Genomic DNA, 27,532 nt, shown 5'->3' on the forward strand with positions numbered 1-27,532 from the left:
CATCAATGCGAGCTGTGGCAAGGTTTGCTGTGTCTGTCAGCGTAGTGTCCAGAGGCTGGAGGCGCGGGATGGATGTGCGGGGCTCTGGCCTTTCATAAAATGTCAGCGGAGCCCCCGCACCACGAGCGCCACAGAATCTGCTGCACCAGTCTGGGATGGGAGTCATATCACCGGACCACAGAACATACCCTGTGACCACACTCCACCAGAACTGCCGATTTCCCCCATAAGACGGACCCCCATTCGACGCATTAATTTTTTTCCCTATTTTCCTTTTAAAAATTTGGGGTGCGTCTTATGGTCCGGTGCGTCTTATAGTCTGAAAAATTCGGTAGATTAGTGAGATGATGTGGAATACCTGCCTAAAGAGTTTATAAGGAACATGTAAAACTGTGGTTGATAGGAATTAATCTGATTGTTATATGGTAGTTCTTTACAGAGAACTGAGATCATGTGAAAGGTCTTAAAGACTGAAGTGGGAGATTTGGATTATGGAGCATGTTTGTCTTAGATCATTACCAGAAAGGAGAGCTCCTTAGACAGATGAGGAAGGAAATGTAGGGTGGTGCAGCATAGTGGAGACCTCTGATTGTGTGCATGATAATTTTATGTTGTATTCTGTAGAAAATGGGCAACAAGGACATTGGCTGCACAGGGTGGAGGCAACAGTATAAGAAATATGAGTCTGGCTACAACATTAAGGATGGAGTTTAGTGAACGGAAGACCAATTGGTAGTGAATTGCAGTAGTAAAGATGAGAGAGCATCAGCTGAATGTCCGATTTTCTTGCAGGGTGGAAGGTTAGAAAAAGTCAGATTCTGGAGATGTTTTTGAGCTGCGGTTGACATGAAATTCATTAAATTACCCCTTATTTGCTTTCAGATTTCGGTTGTTAAATATATTTGCTTTGTGTTTTAAAAAGCTATCATTTTTAGTTGATGTATTACTTATTTTATTCTAAGATTTCAAAATCAGTTGTACTGCAATCAAACCAACTAATCTTAATTTCTGGAATGATTTTTCTTCAATTCTTGTTGACTGTCCATGAAGCAAAATAATTAGTGCTTGAACCCTGATGGGATCTCTCTTATAACATCTTGATGAATTTATGTACCTTAGCAACTTTTAAAAGTATTTCTTTTTTCTTTCAGCAAAGATGTCAAGGAAGTTGAGCCTACCTACAGAATTAAAGCCTGAACTAGGTAAGATGTGGCCACTGTGGAACTGTTGAGATCCCTTCCCGATGCAAGTCATGTGTAGGGTGTCAATTTATGGAGCGAGCAAAAAGCTGTTACACAGTTAACACCAGCTGTAACCCACGCAATGTGAGCAAGAATCACATAGCAGGGCATTAGATATAAGAGAGTATCCCTGTGGTATTGTCACGCTCAGTGTGGGAAAGAATAAGAGCAACATGGAGGAATGAGGAGAAGGAAGTGCAGACACTAGGGAAAGGGTGGAGACCCCTAAGCAGATCTAATAACATCTTACCTGCCCTATCATCCGTAAATTGGTACCTCACCAATAACCAAGCGGGAAACCTAAGCCCTGTATCTCCCTTGAGCTAAGCCCTGGATAAAGAGGGGGTGGGATGAGCACTGGTCAGTCCCCACTGTAAACTAAAGACAAAAAGGTAGGCAGACAAAGGAAATGAACTTAGCTTGAGCAGAAATATAGCCAGCAAAGATGCAGGTGCAAGGTGAATATAAATAGCCCCCCCCCCCCCAAGGAGTGATAGGACAGAGCCAAAATTGTAAGAGAGAGATGCCTGAATAGGAGCAAACCAAGAACATACAAAAAAAACCAGCAGTTTGGACAGAGACCAAACTGGCTGTGGCTCAGCAGAAAGGGAAATAGACTGCGCAGCAAGAGGTCACTGGATCGAGTCTCGAAACCAAGACATGACTCCTGGTTTCTCTGGATGCTGGTATTACCCTTGCAAGAGCCATTGTAGTACCAGTCACAAAAGGAATACCCTCCTGTTAAATAGTGCCACCCATTTTCTGACTTTAGTTACCACTTTCATTACCTGTTATTCTGCATCTGAGTATCCAGTTCAACCTTCCTGGTTGTCTCCTTTCATCTTCTTCCTTTCTATCTATTGCTGGCAGACCTCTTACATATGATTTGGATTTGGTCCTGGTTTACTAGAATACTAGTAATGTACAGAAATCATTATGCCCAGGTAAGGGTTAATGGATTTCTGTTGGACCCTGCTGCGTGCTGGCCAGCTGGAGACCAGCGATCAAAAAAATGTCCTGGCCATTCCAGGACGATCAGTGATAACCGGCAGGGGGGCCGGTCGCTGGTCAGTGTCACACACAGCGATCTCGCTGGTGAGATCGCTGTTGCGTCACAAAACTTGTGACTCAGCAGTGATCTCGCTAGCGAGATCGCTATGTGTGACGGGGGCTTAAGTCTCATGGAGGACCTTCCCTTTCCGTTTACAGAGGACTTCTATAAAAGGATTTATTTATCTTCAGATGTAAATGACCTTTGTTCTCTGAATTATGTTCATTTGCTTGAGTGTACTGAGAAAGTAAATTACAAATGGCTATGATTCTAAGATTATTTTTTTCTAGACTGTTTACTCATACCTCATACTCCATTTTCTTGTGGATTAGTGACCTATTCCTAAATGCACAGGAAGAAAAGGTCTTTCATATTTAAAAATACACTGTTTAGCCATCATGTTCCAGGTAGAGACTAAGCACTAGGTACAGTTAGAGGAAGATATTGTTGCAAATTATCCTTCACCCCTTCATGACCAGGGCTTTTTTCAGTTTTGCATTTTCGTCCTCCCAGAGCCATAACTTTTTTATTTTTCCGTCAATATGGCCATGTGAGAGCTTATTTTTTTGCGGGACGAGTTGTACTTTTGAATAAAACCTTTGGTTTTACCATATCGTGTACTAAAAAACAGGAAAAAAAATCCAAGTGCGGTGAAATTGCAAAAAAAAAAAAGTGCAATCCCACACTTGTTTTTTGTTTGGCTTTTTTTGCCAGGTTCACTGAATGCTAAAACTGACCTGCCATTATGATTCTCCAGGTCATTACGAGTTCACAGACACCAAAAATGTCTAGGTTTTTTTTCTATCTAAGTGGTGAAAAAAAATTCCAAACTTAGCTAAAAAAAAAAAAATTACGCCATTTTCCCAGACCCGTAGCGTCTCCATTTTTCATGATCTCAGGTTGGATGAGGGCTTATTTTTTGCGCACCGAGCTGACTTTTTTAATGATACCATTTTGGTGCAGATACGTTTTTTTGATCGCTCATTATTGCATTTTAATGCAGTGTTGTGGCGACCAAGAAAACGTAATTCTAGCGTTTTAGATTTTTTTTCCCACTACGCCGTTGAGTGATCAGGTTAATCTTTTTTTTTATTGATCGGGCGATTCTGAACTCGGCAATACCAAATATGTGTGTGTTTGACTTGGGGTGATTTATTTTTTTTTTAAATATTTTTAAAACAATTTTTCTTTAACTTTTGGCATGCTTCAATAGCCTCCATAGCCCGATCGGCTCTACTACATAGAGACGATGCTCAGATCGCCTCTATGTAGCAGAATTACAGACTTGCTATGAGCGCCGACCACCAGGTGGCGCTCATAGCAATCCATCATCAACATCCATAGAGGTCTCAAGGAGACCTCTGGTTGTCATGCCGACATACCGGTGACGCGGGTCACCAGTAAGCGTATTTCTGGCCCGATCGCCGGAAGCGCTTGTTAAATGCCGCTGTCACCGTTTGATAGCGACATTTAACTAGTTAATAGCCGCAGGCGGATCGCGATTCCACCCGCGGCTATTGCAGGCACATGTCAGCTGTTCAAAACAGCTGACATGTCTCGGCTTTGAGATGGGCTCACCGCTGGAGCCCACCTCAAAGCAGGTATACTGCCATCCAACATACTATACTTTTTTTTTATTTATATATATTATAGAACAATTTTTTTTACCATACATTTATGGAACTACACTATTATTGGGGAACACCTAGCTAAATATCTGGACCTCTTGACCCTTCTGTTGACTAATCCATCATTTATTTAAGAAAGATAGCTAATGGTTTTCTAATTTAGTTAGAAGTTGGATGACGCTCGCTTGTTTTATATTTTAACTGCAAGCATTATCTGGATCAGCATATCTCTTGGCCAGCATATGCTCAGTTGAAGTCCTTTATTTTTTTCTCATGTAGTCCTCCTAGACTATATGGATACCTCAGTCCCCTCTTTTCAAAGGTCCTGGGAAAAGAAATTGGAAGACCCAATAGCTGCAGATGATTGGGCTAAGTCTCAGAAGCTACTGACAGCCTGCACCGCTTAAGAAAAAACTGCCCACCTTCGGTGGCGTTGTCATAGACTGCTCTTCAATTCAGTATGTGGAATCTGCTTAGTAAAAGCCCCCCAAATGGCACTCCTATTTATCATTCCTGGTTTGAGAACTTCGGCAGAACAATAAATTATCCATCACATTCTCAATGCTGCTTATATTGTTACATTCAGTCACTGGTGAGAGGCAGATCCTCTTTTCATTTTTCAGTGTTTTTTAAGTGGTTCAAGAAAATAAATTGCACCATGAGGATTAATTCTTTGCGGAATAAGCTGAAAATTCCTACCAAATATGCTCTGATACTTGGGCCTGCTGGCTGCTGCTCCAGTCTACACTGGAAATCCAAAGGCTTGTGGTCTGTTCTTATTGATTTGATCCCCACCCCTCTTTCTCTTTTCCACTTTTTTTCTTCCTTTTTTTTATTTCATATTCTGATTCATTCTCTTTTGTCAGGCTGATTCATTCACTAACTTACTCTCCTACTATGCAATAATGTTTTTCATTATGTAAACTAGAACCAGTTCTGATTTATTTTGCTTTCTACATACTTCATTATGCTCTATGTGACTGCAAGTACATTATGCATTTGTCATCATATGCCAGTGCAGACTTGACATTTTATTTTATAGTTTTCCGTTCTATTCAATGCCTTTTCTTGCTGCTTCTGATTATTTTTTTTGAAACTTTTTCAATGAAGAAAGATTGACAATAAAGTTCTATTATCACTAGTGAATGTAGTTATTGGTCCTTTTTAAAAGTCTTATTTAGTGTAGATGAATAAAAATATGTTGTAGCCATGGTGTACATTTTGTGTACACTAGTCTTTGTGCTCTTTAGTATTTATATATCCTAAATATGTTTTTTTTAATTTTTTTTTTTAATTTTTATTTTTTTTTCAAATAGTCAGTGATTAATTAGCTCTTTTAATCGTAGATGTCAGAGACAACTCCTTCAGTCGTTCCCGGAGTTCCAGTGTGACCAGCATAGACAAAGAGTCGCGGGAAGCAATATCTGCTCTCCATTTTTGTGAGACATTCACAAGAAAACCTGACACATCGACATCACCTTGCTTATGGGTTGGAACCACCTTGGGGACTGTGTTAGTTATTGTACTAAACCTGCCACCAGGAAGAGACCAGAGACTTCTTCAGCCTGTTATTGTATCTCCAAGTGGTAGGTACCAAACCAAGTGAATGCATTTCTTAGGTGTTCTTAGCGGAGACTCAACAGGATTGAAGCAGTATTTTTATTTTTGTGAAACTTGGCATTTTTATGTCATCACTTTTAGCATTGCCTCAACTACAGAGTAAAAAAATAATGCAGTATTTGCTAAAACAAAGTAAATAAAAAGATTTTTTTTTATTTTTTCACAGGAACAATACTAAGACTAAAGGGTGCAATTTTAAGAATGGCATTTCTGGACTCATTAGGAGCTATAATCCCACCGGCATATGAAGCTTGGAGGGAACCCAATGCACCTGAAGATAAGGATGACAAGGAGCGGTTGAAAAAAAGGAGGCCAGTTTCAGTGTCACCGTCTTCGTCTCAGGAAATCAGTGAAAACCAATATGCAGTAATATGTTCAGAAAAACAGGCGAAGGTGATCTCACTGCCCTCCCAGAACTGCATTTATAAACACAATATTACAGAGACTTCTTTTGTCCTTCGTGGAGATATAGTGTCAATGAGTAGTAGTACCTGCCTTGCATGTTTCTGTGCCAATGGACACATTATGACATTTAGGTAAGAAATATTTAGCAACAAATTGTAACACCTATATTCTATTTAGTCTTTAATTACAATAATACTTGGGAAGTGGAACTCAAGATCATGTGTAACACAGAAGCAAACTGTGGTACCCTTGTAGAGAGCTGGACCAGCTCTGTACATAACTTCCTCCCACAATGGAGCTGCATTGTGTTTGCAAAGAAGAGACTTTCAACTTTGCTCAAGGTCCATGGAAAATCCAGGGAAAACAAGTAAATTTTTTTCTCTTAAGTGGTAAAAGACAGCACCTGGAGACAAAGTTTAGTCTGTTCTATAGGAGGCTTCCTTTTGTTCATGTACAACACTGGTGAAAGGGATTGCCCAAACTTAACAATACATTTTTTGCAACACTGTGTTTAGATTTAACAAGATTCAAATCATTTTATTAACCCCTTCGCAACATAGCTTTCTTTGCTTTGACTTTTTAAATATAACTGGAATTTAAGGGGTCTAGTTAGCTATGTTAGCTATGTAATATTCTTGACAAGGTTGAAAACTGACATAGCCTTACTATAGGGAATGTACTTTTCAGAGAGTTGGATACAGAAACTCAATAGAATCTGGGTAGACCAGGTGAGAAGGACAAGAAGATAACTGTGTTGAAGAAAGGGGTGATATACGATACTTAAAAATAAAAACTAGCTGTAAAGGAAAAATTATATATACAGAATATGGTGAGGAGAGAAGATCAATGAAAACTAGGAGGTAATGATAACGTGTGTGCTTTTAGTGAAATTAAAGATTTTTGCTAACTGGGTCAGCACTGATAAGAAATATAAGTTTATGGTTGGAGAATTTACTAGGACAAGAAACTATTTTTGGAAAGTTCAGCCTTCCACGCCAGTTGAAGGACAACTCCAGTAGATGGAAAAGATGTTGAGTTACTGAGCAGTTTACGGTAACCTCAGTGGCTTACATATGGAGATTGTGAAAACCTGCAGAACATAAATGTTCTGTTCTAGACCAAGTTCCCGTTGTCTTGGAAATATGCTGATAATCTAAAGTAATGTAGTTAAATGGAAAATTGAACCAATAGGGAACAATCAATATGAGAAAATGCCCCCCCAAAATGGAAAAATAATTTTCATTAAGTAAATTATATAAGGAGGCCTCCTTTTAAAGGGATGGTCCAAAGGCAAATTAATTTTGCTACTAACTCCCTATCTATTTAGTCCCATAATCTACTCTATTTTCTAATATACTTAAAAAAAATTCTCACTGTTCCCTAATTTCACCAACAGCTATTGTATTTTTTTTTCTATTTCCTGTCTGACTGTTTAGTTGAGTATCACCAGTGCATGCTGGGATACTCAAATGAAGCATCATCAGGGGGCAGAGGCTACAGCCCCTTCCCCCTCCCTGAAGCTGAGTTATCGGTGATGCTTGTTTCAGTAGCTGTGGTGTCTCCCCTGTGCACAGTGCTGTCCCTGCTCTGTTGTTAGCTTATAAATAGTAATAAGCCAGAAGTGGAAGTAAATCTTAAGAGAATGAACACATATAACTGATATCACCCTAGTTATATAGAGCTACTTATAAAAAAATAAATAAATAAAAAACAAAACAAAAACAGGCCCTGATGTATACACAGCAGAGCTCTTTCCAATAATGCTGCTTCAAACAGGAGAAATCCCATGTTTGTGGAAGGATATAGATACGATTTATAGAGATAATTAAAAAAGCAAATGCTATGAATCTAACCTCCTAAAGACCAGTCTCCTGAAATAATTTGGACACAAAGATACTCAGGAATATTGGCTGATAGATTAAATTAAATAGATCTTGTTATATACTCAGGAACACCAAAATTAGTTTGTGAATGGGAATCACAAAGTGAAAGCTATACGGCCTACTCTGGCTGTTCTGGATTAAGCTACACAGCAGGTCAGCAATTAATGTAAAATAGGTTGACCTGGACTGGGAGGGATGAATTGGCAAGTAGAACCTCTTCTCTAGAAAAGACATCAATATGGCTAAGAGACATCTGAGTAGTATGAAAGATAATTCAGAAGGAGGTTTCAGCTATCAAAAAGTGTATCTGAATTTTTGATAGTGGTATATCTGCAGGATACGACGATTTAAAATGGGATTAATGAGTGGACAAAGGGATGGTAATGTAAAGGACTGGAAGAAAAACAGGCATTATTGCATTGACATACTAAAAAAGCTAGACCTTTACTTAAATGTAAGAGAAATCTCAGATGAACATTGGACAATTTCTAAATCTTGCAGATCTTGGAGAAATTAAAGGAGGAAATCTAGAAAGGGTGATGCAGCAATCAAAACAATGTTAAGAAATAGAGTGAAAGGTATTAACAGGAGTCCTTCACTATTACAAAGTAGAAAGCGGAAAACTGCAAAAAAAAAAAAAAAATAGCGATAAAATAAGCCAATGGTGGCATAGATAGTTGTGTGGATGGTTAGGGGGACAGAAGTCAACCAGGGCTGTGAAGTTGGAGTCGGTATAAAATGGACCGACTCTGACTCCTAAAATATATAATAAATTGGGTACAGTAGTTCAGTGCATGTTGTGGGGATTAATTTTTTCATAAGAATTTGGGAAAGTTATGAAATGTCTTATAAATGTTTTTTCCTACTCCTGATGTAAGGTCTAGAGTTTTAGCTGAGATGAATCTGTGCTGCAGTTTATGTTCATGATAAGTAGTGAAGCGCCTCCTCTACAGATAAGGGGAAAAAATAACAAACACAGGGAAAGAATGCCTGCATTCATCTCAGAACTTCTGGAGTGAACAGGAAAGCAGGATTAAGGTAAGTACTTCTTAAAGCATATCTAAACTTTCAATAAACTGTGCATAAATCAATAGTCCAGTATATGTTGACGATGTCTGCTTGATGTTGTAGTTTGTTTTTCTTCTTAGCTCCTGTTTGGAGGGGTTAGCTGCTCTGATGACTTATATACACTATACGTAGAATAAAAGGGGAAAAATAGTTTTCTAACATCTCAAATTCGGAAATACAGTAACAGGATCGATGGGGACATATATTTGTGTGTGTGTTCTGGAATGTAATTCAGTACAAACATGCTCCCTCCCTCCTCCCCTCTTCATAGACTGTGAAGAAATATGAAGTAAAGCATTTAGTGAGCTGTACCCTGAGACAAACCTGACATTGAAAGTTCAGAGTAAAGCTATCTAACAACATATTTTACAAACTTTATACTTATCATCTATCCTATTGATTTATGCAAACATTGTTTTATTTCTATCCTAAATTATACAGTGCATGATTCCCTATTCTTGAAAAAATTTCAATATACCGTATATTTTTTTACAGGACAAAATTATTTTGAGAGTGAATTTACAGAATTACAAAATGTCTAAGAAGCATCTTATGAAGTCAGCTGTATTTGAGCATTTCACAGTGACTCAAGATAAAAAAAAACATTTTGTGTGTCAGTGTATAAGTGACCCAGATGAAAACAAATGCTGTGATGCCAAAATCAGTGATACTCAGGCAGTGATAAAAATGCTCCTTCAAGAGCTTCCAATTTAAAAAGACATTTACAACACTGCCACTGCCAGAAGTTTACAAAGCTGTGATTGAAAAAGATCACAGCAGCACCAAGAAACCAGAGCCCATCACTTCCCACCAAGCAAAGGAGGAGGAAAGAGCATCTCAAACATCAGTTCCAAGATATTTTGCAAGTGACAGTTACTGTAACAATGACAGCAGATGTGTTTAAAAGACAGCTCATCGAGCTTGTTGTGAAGGACAGTGTACCATTATCATTATTTGCACGACCAGCTTTTAATGGAGAAATAGCCCCCAAACCTGGTGTTTCTCTGGAAAAAGAAAGTATTAGAAAAATAGTGATTGAATAAGCCCTTAACCAAAAGGAAGATCTTAAAAAGACTCTCTAGGCGCTTTGTGTTTCGTAAAATGAATGCCTGCACATGTCACAGAGTGAACTATTTTGCTATCAACGTTAGATATGTTTGTTACAAAAAAACTGTTACTAAGATGCTGGCAGTAAAAGATACTAAAGCTCATCACAGCAGCCAGTTTCTCCAGACCTTAGTGGAAAAAGTTCTGCAAGATTATGAACTCAACAGGTTCTTGCTACTGTAACTGATAATGCTTAAAACATGATAAGTACAATTAAACTGATGAATAAGAATAATGAAGGTGAACAGCAGCTAGAAGAACATTTCACATTCAGTATGTTGGAGATGGAAGGCAACAGTCCTGTTTCCATAACGGAGGAACAAACAGATATTACTACAGAAGAACAGCAAAATTATTCTTTACATTTAGATGACTTTGTTAAAGCTGCTTCACACCTCTTTCCTATTCACAGGCGCTATGTTGTGCACACGCTGCAGCTGGCAATAAGAGAAAGTCTGTAAGAAGGACATGCTGGAACTCTGATTAGCAAAGTGAGGAAATTGGCTAGTGCTGCCAGAACCCCTAAAATTGATTCCATCTTGAAGAGACGTGCTGGAATGGGGTCAGTTGTGGATCAAGTCACTCGGTGGAGCAGCACCTGTTTGCTTGAGCTGAAACCCCATCCTTGTAGATATGGCCAACCTTCAGGTAACACTACATGAAGGTCAATGGACATGGGTGGCTGAATTGAAGTGACTAAAAAGTTACAAGCTGAGGATTTACCTCCTGGCATTTTTATAAAGGAGTGGAAGAACTTGTTGCTTTGCCTGTCCCAAAGAGGAGGTTTAATCGCAGATGGCATTGCTGCTTCAATGAAGCAGAGAGAGACACTGCTATTACAAAATAAAATTCTTCTGGCAGCTGTTTGTGGACCCAAATCATCATATATTGCTGGATGATCAACAGCTTACTGAAGGAAAAGAAGCTCAGAGGTAGCAGTTAGGATGAGTGGGCTACAGGACAGCCAAGAGCTGCTGCCATTTCTTCATCCTCAACAGATGAGGAGTTTGATTTCGAAAAGTATTTGGATGACATGGAGCAGGCAAACCGTTACCGAAGGGAAAAAGATTCCACTCCCATAAAAAACAGATTGGCTATATTTCAGCAACATTTTTCACTTGCTCTCAAAGTAGAAGAGTTCAATTGTTCATCAAAACTGACTGTGCACGAGGCAATTCCTTTACACCCTGAAATTGTTAGCGATGTTGCCCATGTGGTTACTGCTTTGCCACCAACCCAAGTTAGTGTAGAGAGGTTGTTCTCTAGCCTTAAAATAATTAGGCCAGATTAGGTCATCTATGATGGAGGATCTGATGGAGGCGATACTATGTCTCAGAACAAATTCATAGACTGCACAAATGTTATTCAGTATATTTTTGTTGAAAACTTTTTTTTTTCCACTTAATAAATTGTAAATATGCAAAAATAAATTTGTTCTAAAGTTGTATTCCAATAAATATTTTATGTTCTATCTAAATGGCTTGATTATTGTATGATAATAATGATTAAAAAACTGATGTAACCATTTTACTGCAGTGAATTTATCACTTAAGATTAAACATGAGCCATGTATAAGGGAGTCTGAGTCGTGGAGTCAGAGTCATTGTCATGGAAATTGAGGAGTCAAGAGTCGGAGGTTTGGCCTTACCGACTCCACAACCCTGAAGTCAACTATGTTAGAGGCATGGAGGGAGATGTAATGCATCTTAGGGCTCATACTCACTTGCGAGAGACTCGCACAATTCTCTTGTGAGTCTCTCTCATGAAAACCTGGCACTGCCGCCGGCACTTGGACCGGAGCGTGCGGCTGCATAGAAATATGTGTAGCCGCACGCTCTGGTCCGAGTGCTGGCAGCAGTGCCAGGTTTTCATGCCAGAGAATCGTGCAAGTGTCTCGCTAGTGAGTATGAGCCCTTAGGAAGTACTGCTTACAGAGCCCTTAATATCACATGAAAACCTCATTCAGTTCTAGGCAACAGTGTTCCTAAATGTGATGAAACTAAAGTAATGTGATACACTGTCTGTAGAGGTGCCTGGTGGTTTGATGTAACCATCAATTAAATTTGTATTTAGTAAATCAATAGTACAAATGAAAATAAATAAATATGTAATATATATTATTAGAGAAATCTGCTTCTTTCTCCACCAAGTCCGATTATTAATTTTTCAAATTTTCAATCCAAAAATCTGTATTCAATGAAGACTTACATTATTGAAATAAAAGATGACCGCTGTTACTAAGATTCTGTGCAGATGGGAGAGAAAGTAGAAGGGAGGATCGAGAGGCAGAACTTCTTCCTCCTCCTGCCCCTCCGTTTCCATAGAATCTTATCGGTAGCAGCTGTCATCTCCTATCTCAGTAATGTAACAATCTGTCCTCCCTGAATGAATACAGCTTTTACCATTGAATCGAGAATGAAAAATCACTCTTGGCAGAAAAAGAAGCAAATTACAAATTTGCTTATTTTCATGTGTACGATTGATTTAAAAAAAGAAAAATTATAACAACTATTACTTTTTAATGGTTATGGGCTTTTGCAGAGACCTATCTATAACGTGCTGTACCTGGACAAGTCTTTCACTTTTCAGCTAAACATCTTTGGGATTTTTATATACGGTATCGAATGATGTGGTCAGTAAAAAACGTTCAATTAACGGAGTGGATAGCAATGTATTTACCTTCTACTTTACAAGTAAAAAACAAAGTGGGGGGGGAGTATTCTTCGTGCAGTGGTTCGATGAAAACATAGAATAGATTTTTGTCAGAAATAGAAGTAAACCTCATTTATGGAGTGATCTGAGCACAATCAAATGCCATGGATGGCAAGCCGCAGACCCAGCGTGAGAGGCAGTGTTGGGGTGATAACCATCCTACATTAATGATTTATGTGCTTATGGTGCCAAGTGGGGCCACACACTGTGGATGTATAGGGTTTTATTTGCTTAGAAAGAAGTGAACATTAATACAACCCGCTGTGACATTTACCATAAATATACGTATATATGTGCCTGTGTCAAAAGCTTTCTCCATCTGTATGTTTACACCAAAATGCTCTACGTTTTTTTTCCACGCACACTTTTGGTCTGTTTCGAATGTATCCAGCACAATAGCTTAGTGTAGATTTATGGAGAATCTACTTGTAGAAAATTATTCCTTATTTGTAAACTTTGCATAGTACATTTTATTATACATCATCATGCTCAAGGCCAATGTTTTTAAATTGTTTATGTACAGGTATTTAGACAAATCATTATTAATCCCTAAAATTATATATATATAGATTTTATATATATATCTATCTATCTATGCACACACACACACATATATATATATATATTATATATAGTACAGACCAAAAGTTTGGACACACCTCATTCAAAGAGTTTTCTTTATTTTCATGACTATAAAAATTGTAGATTCACTCTGAAGGCATCAAAACTATGAACTAACACATGTGGAATTATATAATTAAGAAAAATGTGTGAAACAGCTGAAAATATGTCTTATATTCTAGGTTCTTCAAAGTAGCCACCTTTTGCTTTGATTACTGCTTTGCACACTCTTGGCATTCTCTTCATGAGCTTCAAGAGGTAGTCACCGGAAATGGTCTTCCAACAGTCTTGCAGGAGTTCCCAGAGATGCTTAGCACTTGTTGGCCCTTTTGCCTTCACTCTGTAGTCCAGCTCACCCCAAACCATCTTGATTGGTTTCAGGTCTGGTGACTGTGGAGGCCAGGTCATCTGGCGTAGCACCCCATCACTCACCTTCTTGGTCAAATAGCCCTTACACAGCCTGGAGGTGTGTTTGGGGACATTGTCCTGTTAAAAAATAAATGATGGTCCAACTAAACGCAAACCGGATGGAATAGCATGCCGCTGCAAGATGCTGTGGTAGCCATGCTGGTTCAGCATGCCTTCAATTTTGAATAAATCCCCAACAGTGTCACTAGCAAAGCACCCCCACACCATCACACCTCCTCCTCCATGCTTCACGGTGGGAACCAGGCAAGTAGAGTTGGAACCAAAGATCATTCGTTTTTCTTTACTTAACTGCTTTTTTCTTGCCATAATACAAATTCTAACAGTCTATTCAGTAGGACTATCACCTGTGTATCCACCAGACTCCTGCACAACACAACTGATGGTCCCAACCCCATTTATAAGGCAAGAAATCCCACTTATTAAACCTGACAGGGCACACCTGTGAAGTGGAAAACCATTTCCGGTGACTACCTCTTGAAGCTCATCAAGAGAATGCCAAGAGTGTACAAAGCAGTAATCAAAGCAAAAGGTGGCTACTTTGAAGAATATAAGACATATTTTCAGTTGTTTCACACTTTTTTGTTAATTCTATACAGTATGTGTGTATATGTGTATATATATATATATATATATATATATATATATATATAATATATAGTTAGCAAGGCCAGAAAGACATTTGTCCATCCAGTTCAGCCTATATTCCGTCAGAAAAATCAATATAAGAAAGCCCTTACAATATCATATAGTTCTAAACAGAACATCAAATCAACAATGTGAATCCAGACAATCACCACCGTCCAGAGCACAAAACATGAACCATGAAAGCAATTGGTTACGTTTAAAATAATTTTAATTAATATTAAAAGTTAATGAACCAATTTAACAGCAAAAAAGTCATATATGAGGTGCCTCTAAATTTAAAGGAAACAGAACCACCATGCAATGTATACATATAAAGATGAATAGACCACCCAATATAGATTACATAGAAAAAAACCTTTTTGTACTATAGTTGAGAAAGGAAATTAAATTAATAATTTATCTTCATATTGGATATCTTTCAAAGGCCGATGTATAGATGAAATCACAAATCAATGTGCAAAGTACATATAAATTGTCTTTTTGTGCCAAGAATTATCACTCAAGAACATCTACTATAAAAGAAATATATGCACAAAATCCCTAAAGATAAAGTTTTACCTGTTAGGAAGGAAAAAGTAGGCAGAGAATATAAGGTCACTATAGAGATATCTAATAAGCCAAATATAAGCGCTATTACATAAAATCCCCAATTAACAATTGTAAAAGAGAGTATACACTAATTATCCGTATCAAAATAAAAGTAAATGGAAAGTGGATACAGTGACTCTCTATGGAGAACAAAGTATAAGCGCTATTGCACAGAGTGTATATAATGAATAGAGATCCATTGTATACACTCTGTGCAATAGCGCTCACACTTTGTTTCCGATAGAGATCCATTGTATACACTCTGTGCAATAGCGCTCACACTTTGTTTCCGATAGAGATCCATTGTATACACTCTGTGCAATAGCGTTTATACTGTTTTTTTATAGAGATTTATTTTATACACTCTGTGCAACAGCTCTTACATTCTATTCCTCATAGAGATTCATTGTATACACTCTGTGCAATAGCGCTTATACTTTGTTCTCCATAGAGAGTCACTGTATCCACTTTCCATTTACTTTTATTTTGATACGGATAATTAGTGTATACTCTCTTTTACAATTGTTAATTGGGGATTTTATGTAATAGCGCTTATATTTGGCTTATTAGATATCTCTATAGTGACCTTATATTCTCTGCCTACTTTTTCCTTCCTAACAGGTAAAACTTTATCTTTAGGGATTTTGTGCATATATTTCTTTTATAGTAGATGTTCTTGAGTGATAATTCTTGGCACAAAAAGACAATTTATATGTACTTTGCACATTGATTTGTGATTTCATCTATACATCGGCCTTTGAAAGATATCCAATATGAAGATAAATTATTAATTTAATTACCTTTCTCAACTATAGTACAAAAAGGTTTTTTCTATGTAATCTATATTGGGTGGTCTATTCATCTTTATATGTATACATTGCATGGTGGTTCTGTTTCCTTTAAATTTAGAGGCACCTGATATGACTTTTTTGCTGTTAAATTGGTTCATTAACTTTTAATATTAATTAATTAAAATTATTTTAAACGTAACCAATTGCTTTCATGGTTCATGTTTTGTGCTCTGGACGGTGGTGATTGTCTGGATTCACATTGTTGATTTTATATATTCCGTCAGAATAAATCCCCAGATCTACGTCCTTCTAAAGAACCCAATAACTGTAACATACAATATTGTTACGCTACAGGAAGACATTCAGGCTTCTCTTGAACCCCTCGACTGAGTTCACCATCACCACCTCCTCAGGCAGGGAATTCCAGATTCTCACTGCCCTAACAGTAAAGAATCCTTTTCTATGTTGGTGGAAAAACCTTCTCTCCTCCAGACGCAGGTGACCGTCACCTTCCTTGGTATAAACAGATCCTCTGAGAGATATTTGTATTGTCCCCTTATATACTTAAACATGGTTATTAGATCGCCCCTCAGTCTTTTTTCTAGACTAAATAATCCTAATTTTGCTAATCTCTCTGGGTATTGCAGTTCCCCCATCCCCTTTATTAATTTTATTGCCCTCCTTTGTACTCGCTCTAGTTCCTTTATATCCTTCCTGAGCACCGGTGCCTAAAACTGTACACAGTACTCCATGTGCGGTCTAACCAGGGATTTGTACAGAGGCAGTATAATGCTCTCATCATTTGTATCCAGACCTCTTTTAATGCACCCTATGATCCTGTTTGCCTTGGCAGCCGCTGCCTGGCACTGGCTGCTCCAGGTAAGTTTATCATTAACTAGAATCCGCAAGTCCTTCTCCACGTCAGATTTACCCAATGTTTTCACGTTCAGTGTGTAATGGTGATATTGATTCCTTCTTCCCATGTGTATAACCTTACATTTATCATTGTTAAACTGCATCTGCCACCTTTCGGCCCAGGTTTCCAACCTATGCGTATCCCTCTGTAGCAGAATACTATCATCTCTTGTATTGACTGCTTAGTTTAATGTCAGCTGCAAATATCGATATTTTACTGTGTAATCATTCTACCAGATCATTAATAAATATGTTGAAGAGAATAGGTCCCAACACCGACCCCTGCGGTACCCCACTGGTCACAGCGACCCAGTTAGAGAATATAACATATATAACCACCCTATACTTTCTATCACTAAGCCAGTTACTTACCCATTTACACACATTTTCCCCCAGACCAAGCATTCTTATTTTGTGTACCAACCTCTTGTGTTGCACGGTATCAAACGCTTTGGAAAAATCAAGATATACTACGTTCAATGACTCACCTTGGGCCAGCCTATAGCTTACCTCTTCATAAAAGCTGATTAGATTGGTTTGACAGGAGCGATTCCTCATAAACCCATGCTGATATGGAGTTAAACAGTTATTCTCACTGAGATAACCCAGAATAACATCCCTCAGAAACCCTTCAAATATTTTGCCAACAAAAGGTTAGACTTACTGGCCTATAATTTCCAGGTTCACTCTTAGAGCCCTTTTTGAATATTACTACCACATTTGCTGCTGGCCTATAATTTCTAGGTTCACTCTTAGAGCCCTTTTTGAATATTACTACCACATTTGCTGCTGGCCTATAATTTCCAGGTTCACTCTTAGAGCCCTTTTTGAATATTACTACCACATTTGCTATGTGCCAGTCCTTTAGAACAGACCCCGCCACTATAAAGTCCCTAAATATAAGAAATAATGGTTTGTCTATTACATTACTTAGTTCTCTTAGTACTTGTGAATGTATGCCATCGAGACCTGGAGATTCATCTATTTTAGCCGATTTCGTACCTCTTCTTGGGTTAGATTCGTGACCCTTAATATAGGGTTTTCTTTGTCTCTCGCCATTTCACCTAGCATTTCATTTTCCACCGTGAATACCGTGGAGAAGAAGGTGTTTAATATATTAGCTTTTTCCTCATCATCTACAACCATTCATTCCTCACAATTTTTTAAGGGGCCTACATTTTCACTATTAATTATTTTACTATTGATATAGTTGAAGAACAGTTTGGGATTAGTTTTACTCTCCTTAGCAATGTCCTTCTCTGTTTCCTTTTTGGCAGCTTTAATTAGTTTTTCAGATAAAGTATTTTTCTCCCTTTAGTTTTTTAGAACTTCAACGGTGCCATCCTGCTTTTGTAGTTTAAATGCTTTATTTTTACTGTTAATTGCCCCTTACTTCTTTGTTTAGGGGCACATTGGGTTTTCCTATTTCTTCTCCATTTATTCTCACAAGGTATAAACTGCTTACAGTGTCTATTTAGAATGTTCTTAAACATTTCCCATTTATTATCTGTTTTCTTATTTCTGAGGACATTGTGTGATGGAAATATATATGTATTTCATATAGATCTCACTTGCATGCACATAGCTATATACTGATCTATATATATATATATATATATATATATATATATATATATATATATATTCACAAGCTAAGATGAACTCTATAATCAATTGCTCAGAATGACCCAGTGACCTCGTGAGCCATCTAGCTCAAACCAGACTGTCTTGTGATATATTTGCTAGACATGAGAAAAGAGGAAGTAGGAACAGATGTACCAGTCAATGTCTGATTTTTGCTCAATGGCAGGAAAATGGCTACAGTACATCATGTGTTTCTAAATCACCCTTTTGTTGAACACTTCCATATACGTTCATATACTCAAACCAGCCAATAAGCTAGAAGTTCAGCCTTATGTTAATTTAATAACCACTCCTTTCTATACGTAATTATAAAACTATGTATGTGCAATAAACCTCCAGAGTTCTGGTGGAATGTTGTGCTGCTAACAGTGTATAGCGTCTTCATTCCTTTGAGCGCTCAAAAAGACTCTGTTTTAATTGAGAGCAGCCGCAGCACACACAGGGATCTATCCATCCAAATTTCCATAACATCTGTCCCAGTCAACTAGATTAAGGGCATCTCTAAGCTGGTCAAACTTTGCCTTCCTAAAGTTCAGTGTTTTTGTGACTCCTTGACATGTCCCCCTAGCGAAAGACAAGTGAAACTGTACAATATTGTGGTCGCTATTTCCTAGATGCCCAACAACCTGCAGATTTGTTATTCTGTCAGTTCTTTTAGATAGTATTAGGTCTAAAAGTGCTGCTCCTCTGGATGGGTTCTACACCAATTGTGAAAGGTAATTTTTCTTGGTTATTAGCAGAAACCTGTTGCCTTTATGGGTTTCACAGGTCTCTGTTTCCCAGTTAATATCTGGATAGTTAGTCTCCCGTAACAAGGACCTCATTATAGGTTGCAGCTTCATCTATCTGCCTTAGTAATAGACTTTCTATGATTTCTGTTATATTTGGGGGTTTGTAACAGACTCCAATGAGAATTTTGTTACTATTTTTCCCTCCATGTATTTCGACCCATATGGACTCAACATCCTCATTCCCTTCGCTAATATCCTCCCTTAAAGTGGACTTTAGACAAGACTTTATATAAAGAGAAATTCCTCCTCCACCAATTTTTATGCTCCTTTCTAAACAGACTGTAACCCTGTAAGTTAACTGCCCAGTCATAGCTTTCATCTAACCATGTCTCAGTTATTCCCACTATGTCATAGTTACCAGTAGATATTTCTGCTTCTAGTTCTTGTTTGTCAGGCTTCTGACATTTGTGAGCATGCAGGTTAGAGGATTTTGTTTTGTTCTAATCTCCTCCCTGTAGATTTTTTAGAAATTTTCTTACCTCCCTTCTGAGTATGTTGTCTTGTGTCTTCTTTGCCGCACCTAATATCATACTCTGTAACGCACATATTGTAGAGAACATATTTAATAACTTATCATACGTGATAATTTTTCTGCGAGCATTTACAAATGGAAAGTTGGGAGGTATCACAATGAAAATCATTGTTGATTTGTGTAAGCAACGTTTTTGAATTAAATATTTATTTAATTTATATTTTAAAAAATACTGAACATTTGGACTTCCCAAATTTTATACTTTTATCTCCGAAACATAAATTGGAAGTCGTGCATAGAGTAATATCTACGTACCTTAAATTAATTTTATGGTCATCCTTTTTAAGTGGTTCAAGACTGGGACATATGTATTTGTTCCTGACCAGGCACATTTTGTTTTTGTTTCTTTGTACATGGGGTTCAAGTAATTTTTGTGGATTCAATTTTGTCCTTTTTTGTTTTGTGTTGCATGTGACTTCACTGAGTTTTGTTCTTTCATTTTACAGTTTCTTTTTTTTTTTTTGCAGACATCTGGCTTCATCAGTGGGAATATAAAAGGGATAGGCAGACACTTATTTCCTCTTATGGCCGTAAAGGACATTAAAATGCATTAAAAAAAATTGTTCCCCATTCGATAACAAATGTTTTTATATATCGGACACTTTTTTTTTTTTTTTACAGTAGCATAGTTTGTAGCAGCCAATAGCATTTTTATTTTTTCACCTGCTACATTTAATTAATTTTATTCATTTATTTCACATATTATGCTCCTCATAAGGTCATAAAAGGCATGGGGTGGGAGGCGGGGGGGGTTGAGAAGGGGTATGACATTTCAATATTAAGAATTGATTAGTTTTATCTAATTTCTCTTGTGGCTGACATCAGAATCCAGGTGAGGAAATCTGACAGCTATCAGTCAAACGAAAGAGGCTGGTGCTGGGCGAGGAAATAACTTGGGGAGGTAGCGGCTTAAGTGCTATGTCATGCTAAAAGCACTGAATGCTTGATTTTCCTGTGAATAAAAGATTTATTACTCTTTTAACACAGCAGCAGATTGAAATGTAAATTCATTGTCACCTTTTACAATCTTCTAAGACCTGCAAGTCCATATATTCAATTTGGGAGGGGTGGGCGTGGATCTTGTTGGTATGATTGTTTTAATGGGCATTCATATTTAATGCTATTTACAATTACTTATAACTGATTGAATAGCAAATTTATCTTTTGGACATGGGATCACATAGCCAACATTATTATAGATCATAAATCTAAATTGGGAAAAAAACAGGCAGCCTTTCAAGCCTCAACTACTACAAATTAATAACAGATTTTCCCGGATTTTGCCTAATGCAGGCATTGCTCTAAAGCAAAGGTGAGGCACGTTTTGTCTGCCAAGGGCCATTTGGTACAAATCGCTTGCTACCGCCGCCCACAAAGTATGTCCTGGCACTGGTGTCAGGACGTAATCTTTCACTGTACGTACCTCATCGTTGAGTTATGAATGCTGTGTGTGTGCAAGTGGTCACAAAGCAAGAAGAAACTAAAGGTCCAGCAGCCATCAAAACACAGCTGGTAAACCAAGCACTGAGGTACCTGGGAATCTGCCTGGTGGCCAGATAAAAGGTCATCACAAGCTATAAACTGCTATCCCCCCCCCACACACACTGCTCTAATATAATAAATGGACCATTACTTAACAGTTGAGTTTCCCTGCACTTAAGCATCACTGCTGGGGTGATCTCGGCTGTATCTGAAATGATTGCATCCATCATTCAATTTGACCACAGTACACAATCACGGACCTCAGTGAGAACGCTTGAATGTACAGCGGGGGGAGGAGGAATGAAAAAGTTGGAATAATTCTTTAATTATTTTAGAATTGTTGTTAGGCTTTTTTTTAAGATCTCAGAAAACTCTTTTATCCCCTTATTGAAATCAGTACTACATGTTGCAGCTGCCTCCAAAAGGAGCAATTGGATTTGGCTCTGATTGCTGCTGTTTGTTCAGCCCCTTGGTTGGTTGCTGCTGTAAATCGATGTCATTCAATGAGTATCAATTCAATCTAGGGCTGCAGTTTGGTCACCACTTAGTAAACGATATGGGGACATTGGATAGCTTAGTCATAAGGGAGGGGTCACATTTACTTGCCCATCATGGGCTACCCTCAATACTGGTTTTGGACAAAGTGGGGCCCTGGGCAAAAGCTTATAGTGGAGCCACAAATGCTAACACATTGCACCATCACACAGAAATATTTCAGTTGTTTTTTTATGTGCTGCTTTTAGGCTGTTAAAGGAGCATTATCAACAATATTGAAGTCATTTAATGCAGGTTTCCTGGCCTCTATGCACCGGCTGAGGAAGAATAATGTGCTTAGAACGATTACTAGTAGATCAGTCTGTCCCCATACAGTATCATGTTATCAGTAGCATATCTGCAGTTTTCTCCAGGCAATGTGCAGCTGAGAGCAATTACTTTTTTTCCAGCATAAACAATCCAATCACTTGATGACTAGACAGCATTTTGCTTAAGTATAATGCACCCCATAGTCCTCCACATAGTATAATGTGCCCCACAATCCTCCATACACTATAATACACACCCCAAAGTCCTGCATATAATATAATACACTACCTATAGTCCTCTATATTGTCTAATTCAACCCCCATAGTTCTCTATAGAGTAAAATGCACTTCTTATAGTCCTCAATATAGTATAATGCATCCCATAGTCCTCCACGTAGTATAATGCACTCCCCTTATTTGTCCATAAAGGGATCAAAAAGTATTTTAAAAAAGTGACTTTGCCCTGCAATAAAAATCCAAAATACAGCTCCTGCAATGAAAAAAGAAGTGTTATGAGTGTTTTAAAATGGCCATTTTGATGTTTTATTTATTTTTTTTCTAAAAGGAGTAAAACATTTGTTTTGCAAATCAATATAAATTTGGTATTACCGTAATTGTACAGACCTGTGAAATAAAGTTCCTAGGTTATTTTACTCCACAAACGCTGTAAAATGGAATCTAAAAAAATAGCTGAATTGCTTTATATATTTTTTTTCTTTTCACACAACTAGGGTTTTTTCCCATTTTACGGGACTTATATTGTGTAAAAGGTGTAATTCATAACTAAAACTTGTCCCACAAATATTAGTCATTGACCAGTTATGTTTATGAGGAAAAAGTAAGTTACAGCGCTTGAGACATCAGGAGAAAAAAAAAGTACATAAGAGACAAAAATTGTTCCTATTGATTCCTATTGACAAGGAGTTAAACTCGTGTAGTAACCAATAGTAATGATAAGATGTTTTCAGAGCATGCTCGTGTGCTAACCGAGTGTGTTCATGCTCGAATAATATGTTCGACTCCCCACTATAAAGTAAGCATATGATAGATAAGACAAATTAGAGGAACATATGGTAGTATGGCGGTTTTCTACAGATTTGTGTATTTTACATGTGAAAATTGACACGTATGGTTTAGAGATGAAACTTCTTTTCTACTTTTTTTTCTTTCTAAGTTTGCCAAGTTTAAGGCCGCTGTTGGATGTAAATTATTTGCCGCTAACCAACATGCGGATAGCCCGAACATTCTGCTTCACGAACAATGGGCAGGCTTTGTATCTCGTCTCAGCTACAGAAATACAAAGAATTACCTACAGTCAAGAAACTTGTGAGAACCTACAGGTAACACATCATGATATCTTTTACAATTTTCAGGACTACTGTTCATACTAACTAAATCACTTTCCACTCCACTGATGGCCAGCGCTTCCAGTGGTGTAACTTAGCTGGTCTGTGCAGAGATATGATGCACTTAGATATTTCAATAACCACTTTCTCTTAGGTTTGGAAATCTCAAAAAATGCCTTCATTGGGTTTAAATCACCATTCACATTAATATCTGATCACAAGCTGTAATTATAGTAAATATCTCTCATTACCACTGTACAGATCACTATCCTCTACTCTCTCAGCCCTGTAAAACAAAAATGATGAAATTGTGTCTCTCCTAGCATCTCATTTTACTGCCTGAATTTTCTGCTTTACTTTGTTTCCACTCTGGATTCAGCATTGACAAAACTTTAGCCTCCACTCTTTATGTTCTGCTCTCTAGTTGGCTGCCCATTTCTAATTTTGGTTATGTCTCCAAATTATACAGACATCTTTTCTACAACAGCCTAACCCAGACATAGGGGATATTCACTTGTTACCCTCCCCAATTTGGTTACTATCCTGTATATGCAGCTGGCAGCACGGTAATAAAAGCAACCAATGATGGCACCAAATCAAAAATATTACTACTACATCTTCTGAGTTCAACATTTCCCACCACATTTTGGTGCCACAACCTCTAAAATCTCTACGCTATCCAGCTGATGCCCAAACATGTTCTCGATGTTAAATCACCACTCCAGCTTTTTTTTTTCCACCACTGTAGTGGTATTACAAATCCATGATCCCTGACCCCTCCCCAGTAATATCCTTATCAGACGCCATCTTCTGTTCTTCCCAGCGCTCCTTCTGTCCGAATCCGCTATCTGGTGACCGCAACTTCTGACTAACCGGAAGTCAGAGCTAGTTGTCACAAGCGCTCAGTGTAATTCTGGTAGCCTCATTTTGGGCTCGTTCTTGTTCTCATAGACCTACATTGAGAAATGACCGCGCAAACACGGTCAGCAAAGAATGAAAATGATAAAATCCTGCTTTCACTTCTTGGTGTACAATAATTTTTGTTTTTCATGTTGCTCTTGACTCCTTTAAGGCAGGTATGTCAATGTATTTATCCAGATATACTACCAAATAGAAATAAATACAAAGAGATCTATTTATGAACACCATATTTATGTTGAGCTAATGCTTCAGAAGTGTCCCCCAGAAATGTAGTGTAAATCCTATCAGAAATTTACACCAGTTTATTTCTGATGAAATTTCGTGTAAAATGACTGATAAATGAAAATCCGATTAATTTGTCATCAAGCTTTTTAAGAATTTGACCTCAATTAAGATAACACGTTCTCAGTTTTTAACTTTTTTTAAATTGATTCCTTCTCACTCATGTAGGAAATGCTAGGAGAGATGTTCACTCCAGTTGAAACACCTGAAGCCCCAAATAGAGGTTTCTTCAAAGGCTTGTTTGGAGGAGGTGCACAGTCATTGGACAGAGAAGACCTCTGTGAGTTTTTTTTGTATTTTGCTTTTAGCTAGCTGATAACTAGAAAAAATAAAATGAGTGTTCGTTTTCTGAAGATGACCTTACATTAGTGATTATAGAATGGAAAGATAACATGGGGAGGGCACTGTGGATTTTATGTCCATATTTGTGGGTTGAAAATCTGCAACGCATCATAGCAGCAGAGCAGATGAAATTTTACCAAATTTCATCCGCAATATATCAGTTGGTACTGTGGGTTTTTAATGCTCATTTTAACCTTCGCAAATGATACAGCAGATTATATCTTCAGCAAAATTTTTAGTGGAAAATTTGTGTGTGAACATACCTTAAAGGGGTTTCCATACTTGTGGTGAGAGTCTGCAGTGATTTTGATTGCAGACTTCAGAATCCTTAAGAGTCCGTACACCACATGCTTTTAACATCACTGTTGAGAGTGGGTGGTCACGTGACCGCAAATAGGCGATTTGAAGACCTACTTCCATTCACTTTCTGACTACGTGTTCGATCTTAAGCCCCCGTCACACAGAGCGAGATTGCTAGCAAGATCACTGCTGAGTCACAAGTTTTGTGACACAACAGCTATCTCACCAGCGAGATCGCTGTGTGTGACAGGTATCAGCGCCGTAGCGCTTAGAAACCCGCAGTTTACCTTGGATACAAGCTCCCTGCACCAGCGCACTGGTATCTAAGGTACACAGCGACGCGCGCACTCGTCCTCGCTGGTGCTGATCGCTGGTGAAGCTGCCTGTTTGGCAGCTCACCAGCGATCATGTAGCGACACACCAGCGATCCTGACAAGTTCATATCGTTGTTGGGATCGCTGGTGAGTCGCTATGTGTGACGGGGCCCTTACTCATTTTACTTGTATTGAGTGAAGCTAATCAGTTGACCACATGTATTCAGATTGCATACTTGCTGTCATGTGACTACCTACTCTCAGCAGTGACACCAAAGAATTCTGACAGCTCATGGTGCACACACTGTAAGGATTTAGAAGTCTGCAGTCACTCGGTCTTTCACCACAAGACCAGACAACCCCTTTAAACCCTTCCTGACATGCACCGTATACAGCCCTGGCAAAAATTAAGAAACCACTTTCAAATGTTCAGTTTGTCTGATTTTTCTCTTTATAGGTATATTTTTGAGTAAGATGTAAATTTTTCTTTTAGTCTATAAACTTCTGACAACACGTCTCCGAATTTCCAAGCAACTAAATTTTGTTTTTTTCTGACTAAGAAAAATGGTCAGAATTAAAAATAAAAACCCAGTGCTTTCAGACCTCAAATAATGCTAAGAAAACAAGATCATAATTATTTAGAAACAACAATACTAATGGTTTAACTGGGGAAGAGTTCTGAAATCAATATTTTGGGGAATAACCATGATTTTTAAAAACAACTTTCATGCGTCTTGGCATGCTTGCCACCAGCCTTTCACACTGCTTCTGGCGCAAAAATATAATATAGAGCGAACACACAATCTCTGTGGTAAAAATGTAAATTATTTTCTGTTCACTGCTCAGTGATATAAAATTCCCTGACACACCTGTGGTGTCAATATGATCACTGCACCCCTAGATGAATTCATTGAGAGCTGTAGTTTGTAAAACGGAGTCACTTATGAAGGGTTCTGCTGTCCTGGCACCTCAGGGGCTCGGACAATGTGACATGGCACCCTCAAAAAAGTGCAGCAAAATCTGCACTGTAATATGGCGCTCCTTCCCCTCTGAGCTCTGCACGATGCCTGAAAAGTAGTTTTGGACCACATATGGGATATCGGTGTACTCAGGAGAAATTGCGCAACACATTTTGGGGTCCATTTTCTCCTGTTACCATTGTGAAAATGCAAAATTTGGGGCTAAAAAAATCTTTTAGTTAGAAAAATGTGTGATTTATTTATTTTTATTATTTTCACAGCTCAACATTATAAACTTTGCATTCAAAAAGTCAAATGGCGCTCTTTACCTTCCTATCCCTGATGTGTACCTAAACAGTGGTTTTCCCCCACATACGGTGTATCGGAATGCTCAGGAGAAATTGTACAAGTTGTATGGTCCATTTTCTCCTGTTACCCTTGTGAAAGTAAATAAATAAGTCTAAAGGAATTTTTTTGTGAAAATAAGATACATGTATAATTTTTTCTTCCACATTCCGTTAATTCCTGTGAAGCACCTGAAGAGTTAATAAACTTCTTCTCGAATGTAGTTTTTGTGCACCTTGAGGGGTGCAGTTTTTAGAATGGTGTCACTTTTGGGTACTTTCTCTCATATAGGCCCCTCAAAGTCATTTACAATGTGATGTGGTTCCTAAAAACATGTTTTGTTAATTTTGTTGTAAAAATGAGAAATTGCTGGTCAAATTTTAACCCTTCTAACTTCCTAACAAAAAAAAATTTTCAAAAATTGTGCTCATGTAAAATAGACATGTTGGAAATGTTGTGTAATAATTTTGTATGACATGACTCTGATTTCTGGGCATAAACATTAAAAGTTTGAAAATTAAAAATGTCCAACATTTTTTGCCACATTTCCATTTTTTTTTTTCACAAGTATACGTAAGTCATATCAAATCAATTTTGCCATTATCATGAAGTAGAATATGTCACGAAAAAAGTCTCCGCGTCAGCAGAATCCATTGAGGCGTTCTAGAGTTATAACCTCATAAAGTGACAGTGGTCAGAATTGAAAAAAATGGCTTGGTCAGGAAGGTGAAAACAGGCTTTGGGGTGAAGGGGTTAATTACCTGTAT

At 37.9% G+C, this 27,532-nt stretch overlaps 1 protein-coding gene across 3 annotated transcripts in view; it reads left to right on the forward strand.

Annotated features, from left to right (window-relative positions):
* The window catches only part of STXBP5 (syntaxin binding protein 5), a 492,483-nt gene that overhangs the window by 460,496 nt on the left and 4,455 nt on the right, over positions 1-27,532 (forward strand). For all 3 annotated transcript variants that reach the window (XM_073557677.1, XM_073557678.1, XM_073557679.1), the window contains 5 exons: positions 1,152-1,202; positions 5,267-5,506; positions 5,707-6,076; positions 23,131-23,296; positions 24,674-24,785. In XM_073557677.1, coding sequence (XP_073413778.1) covers positions 1,152-1,202; positions 5,267-5,506; positions 5,707-6,076; positions 23,131-23,296; positions 24,674-24,785 — 939 coding nt within the window. The remainder of the gene's footprint in view (positions 1-1,151; positions 1,203-5,266; positions 5,507-5,706; positions 6,077-23,130; positions 23,297-24,673; positions 24,786-27,532) is intronic.

The sequence above is a fragment of the Dendrobates tinctorius genome, unplaced genomic scaffold (genome assembly GCF_039654945.1).
Source record: "Dendrobates tinctorius isolate UK_male_01 unplaced genomic scaffold, ASM3965494v1 ptg000250l, whole genome shotgun sequence".
In the NCBI taxonomy this organism is placed as follows: domain Eukaryota; kingdom Metazoa; phylum Chordata; class Amphibia; order Anura; family Dendrobatidae; genus Dendrobates; species Dendrobates tinctorius.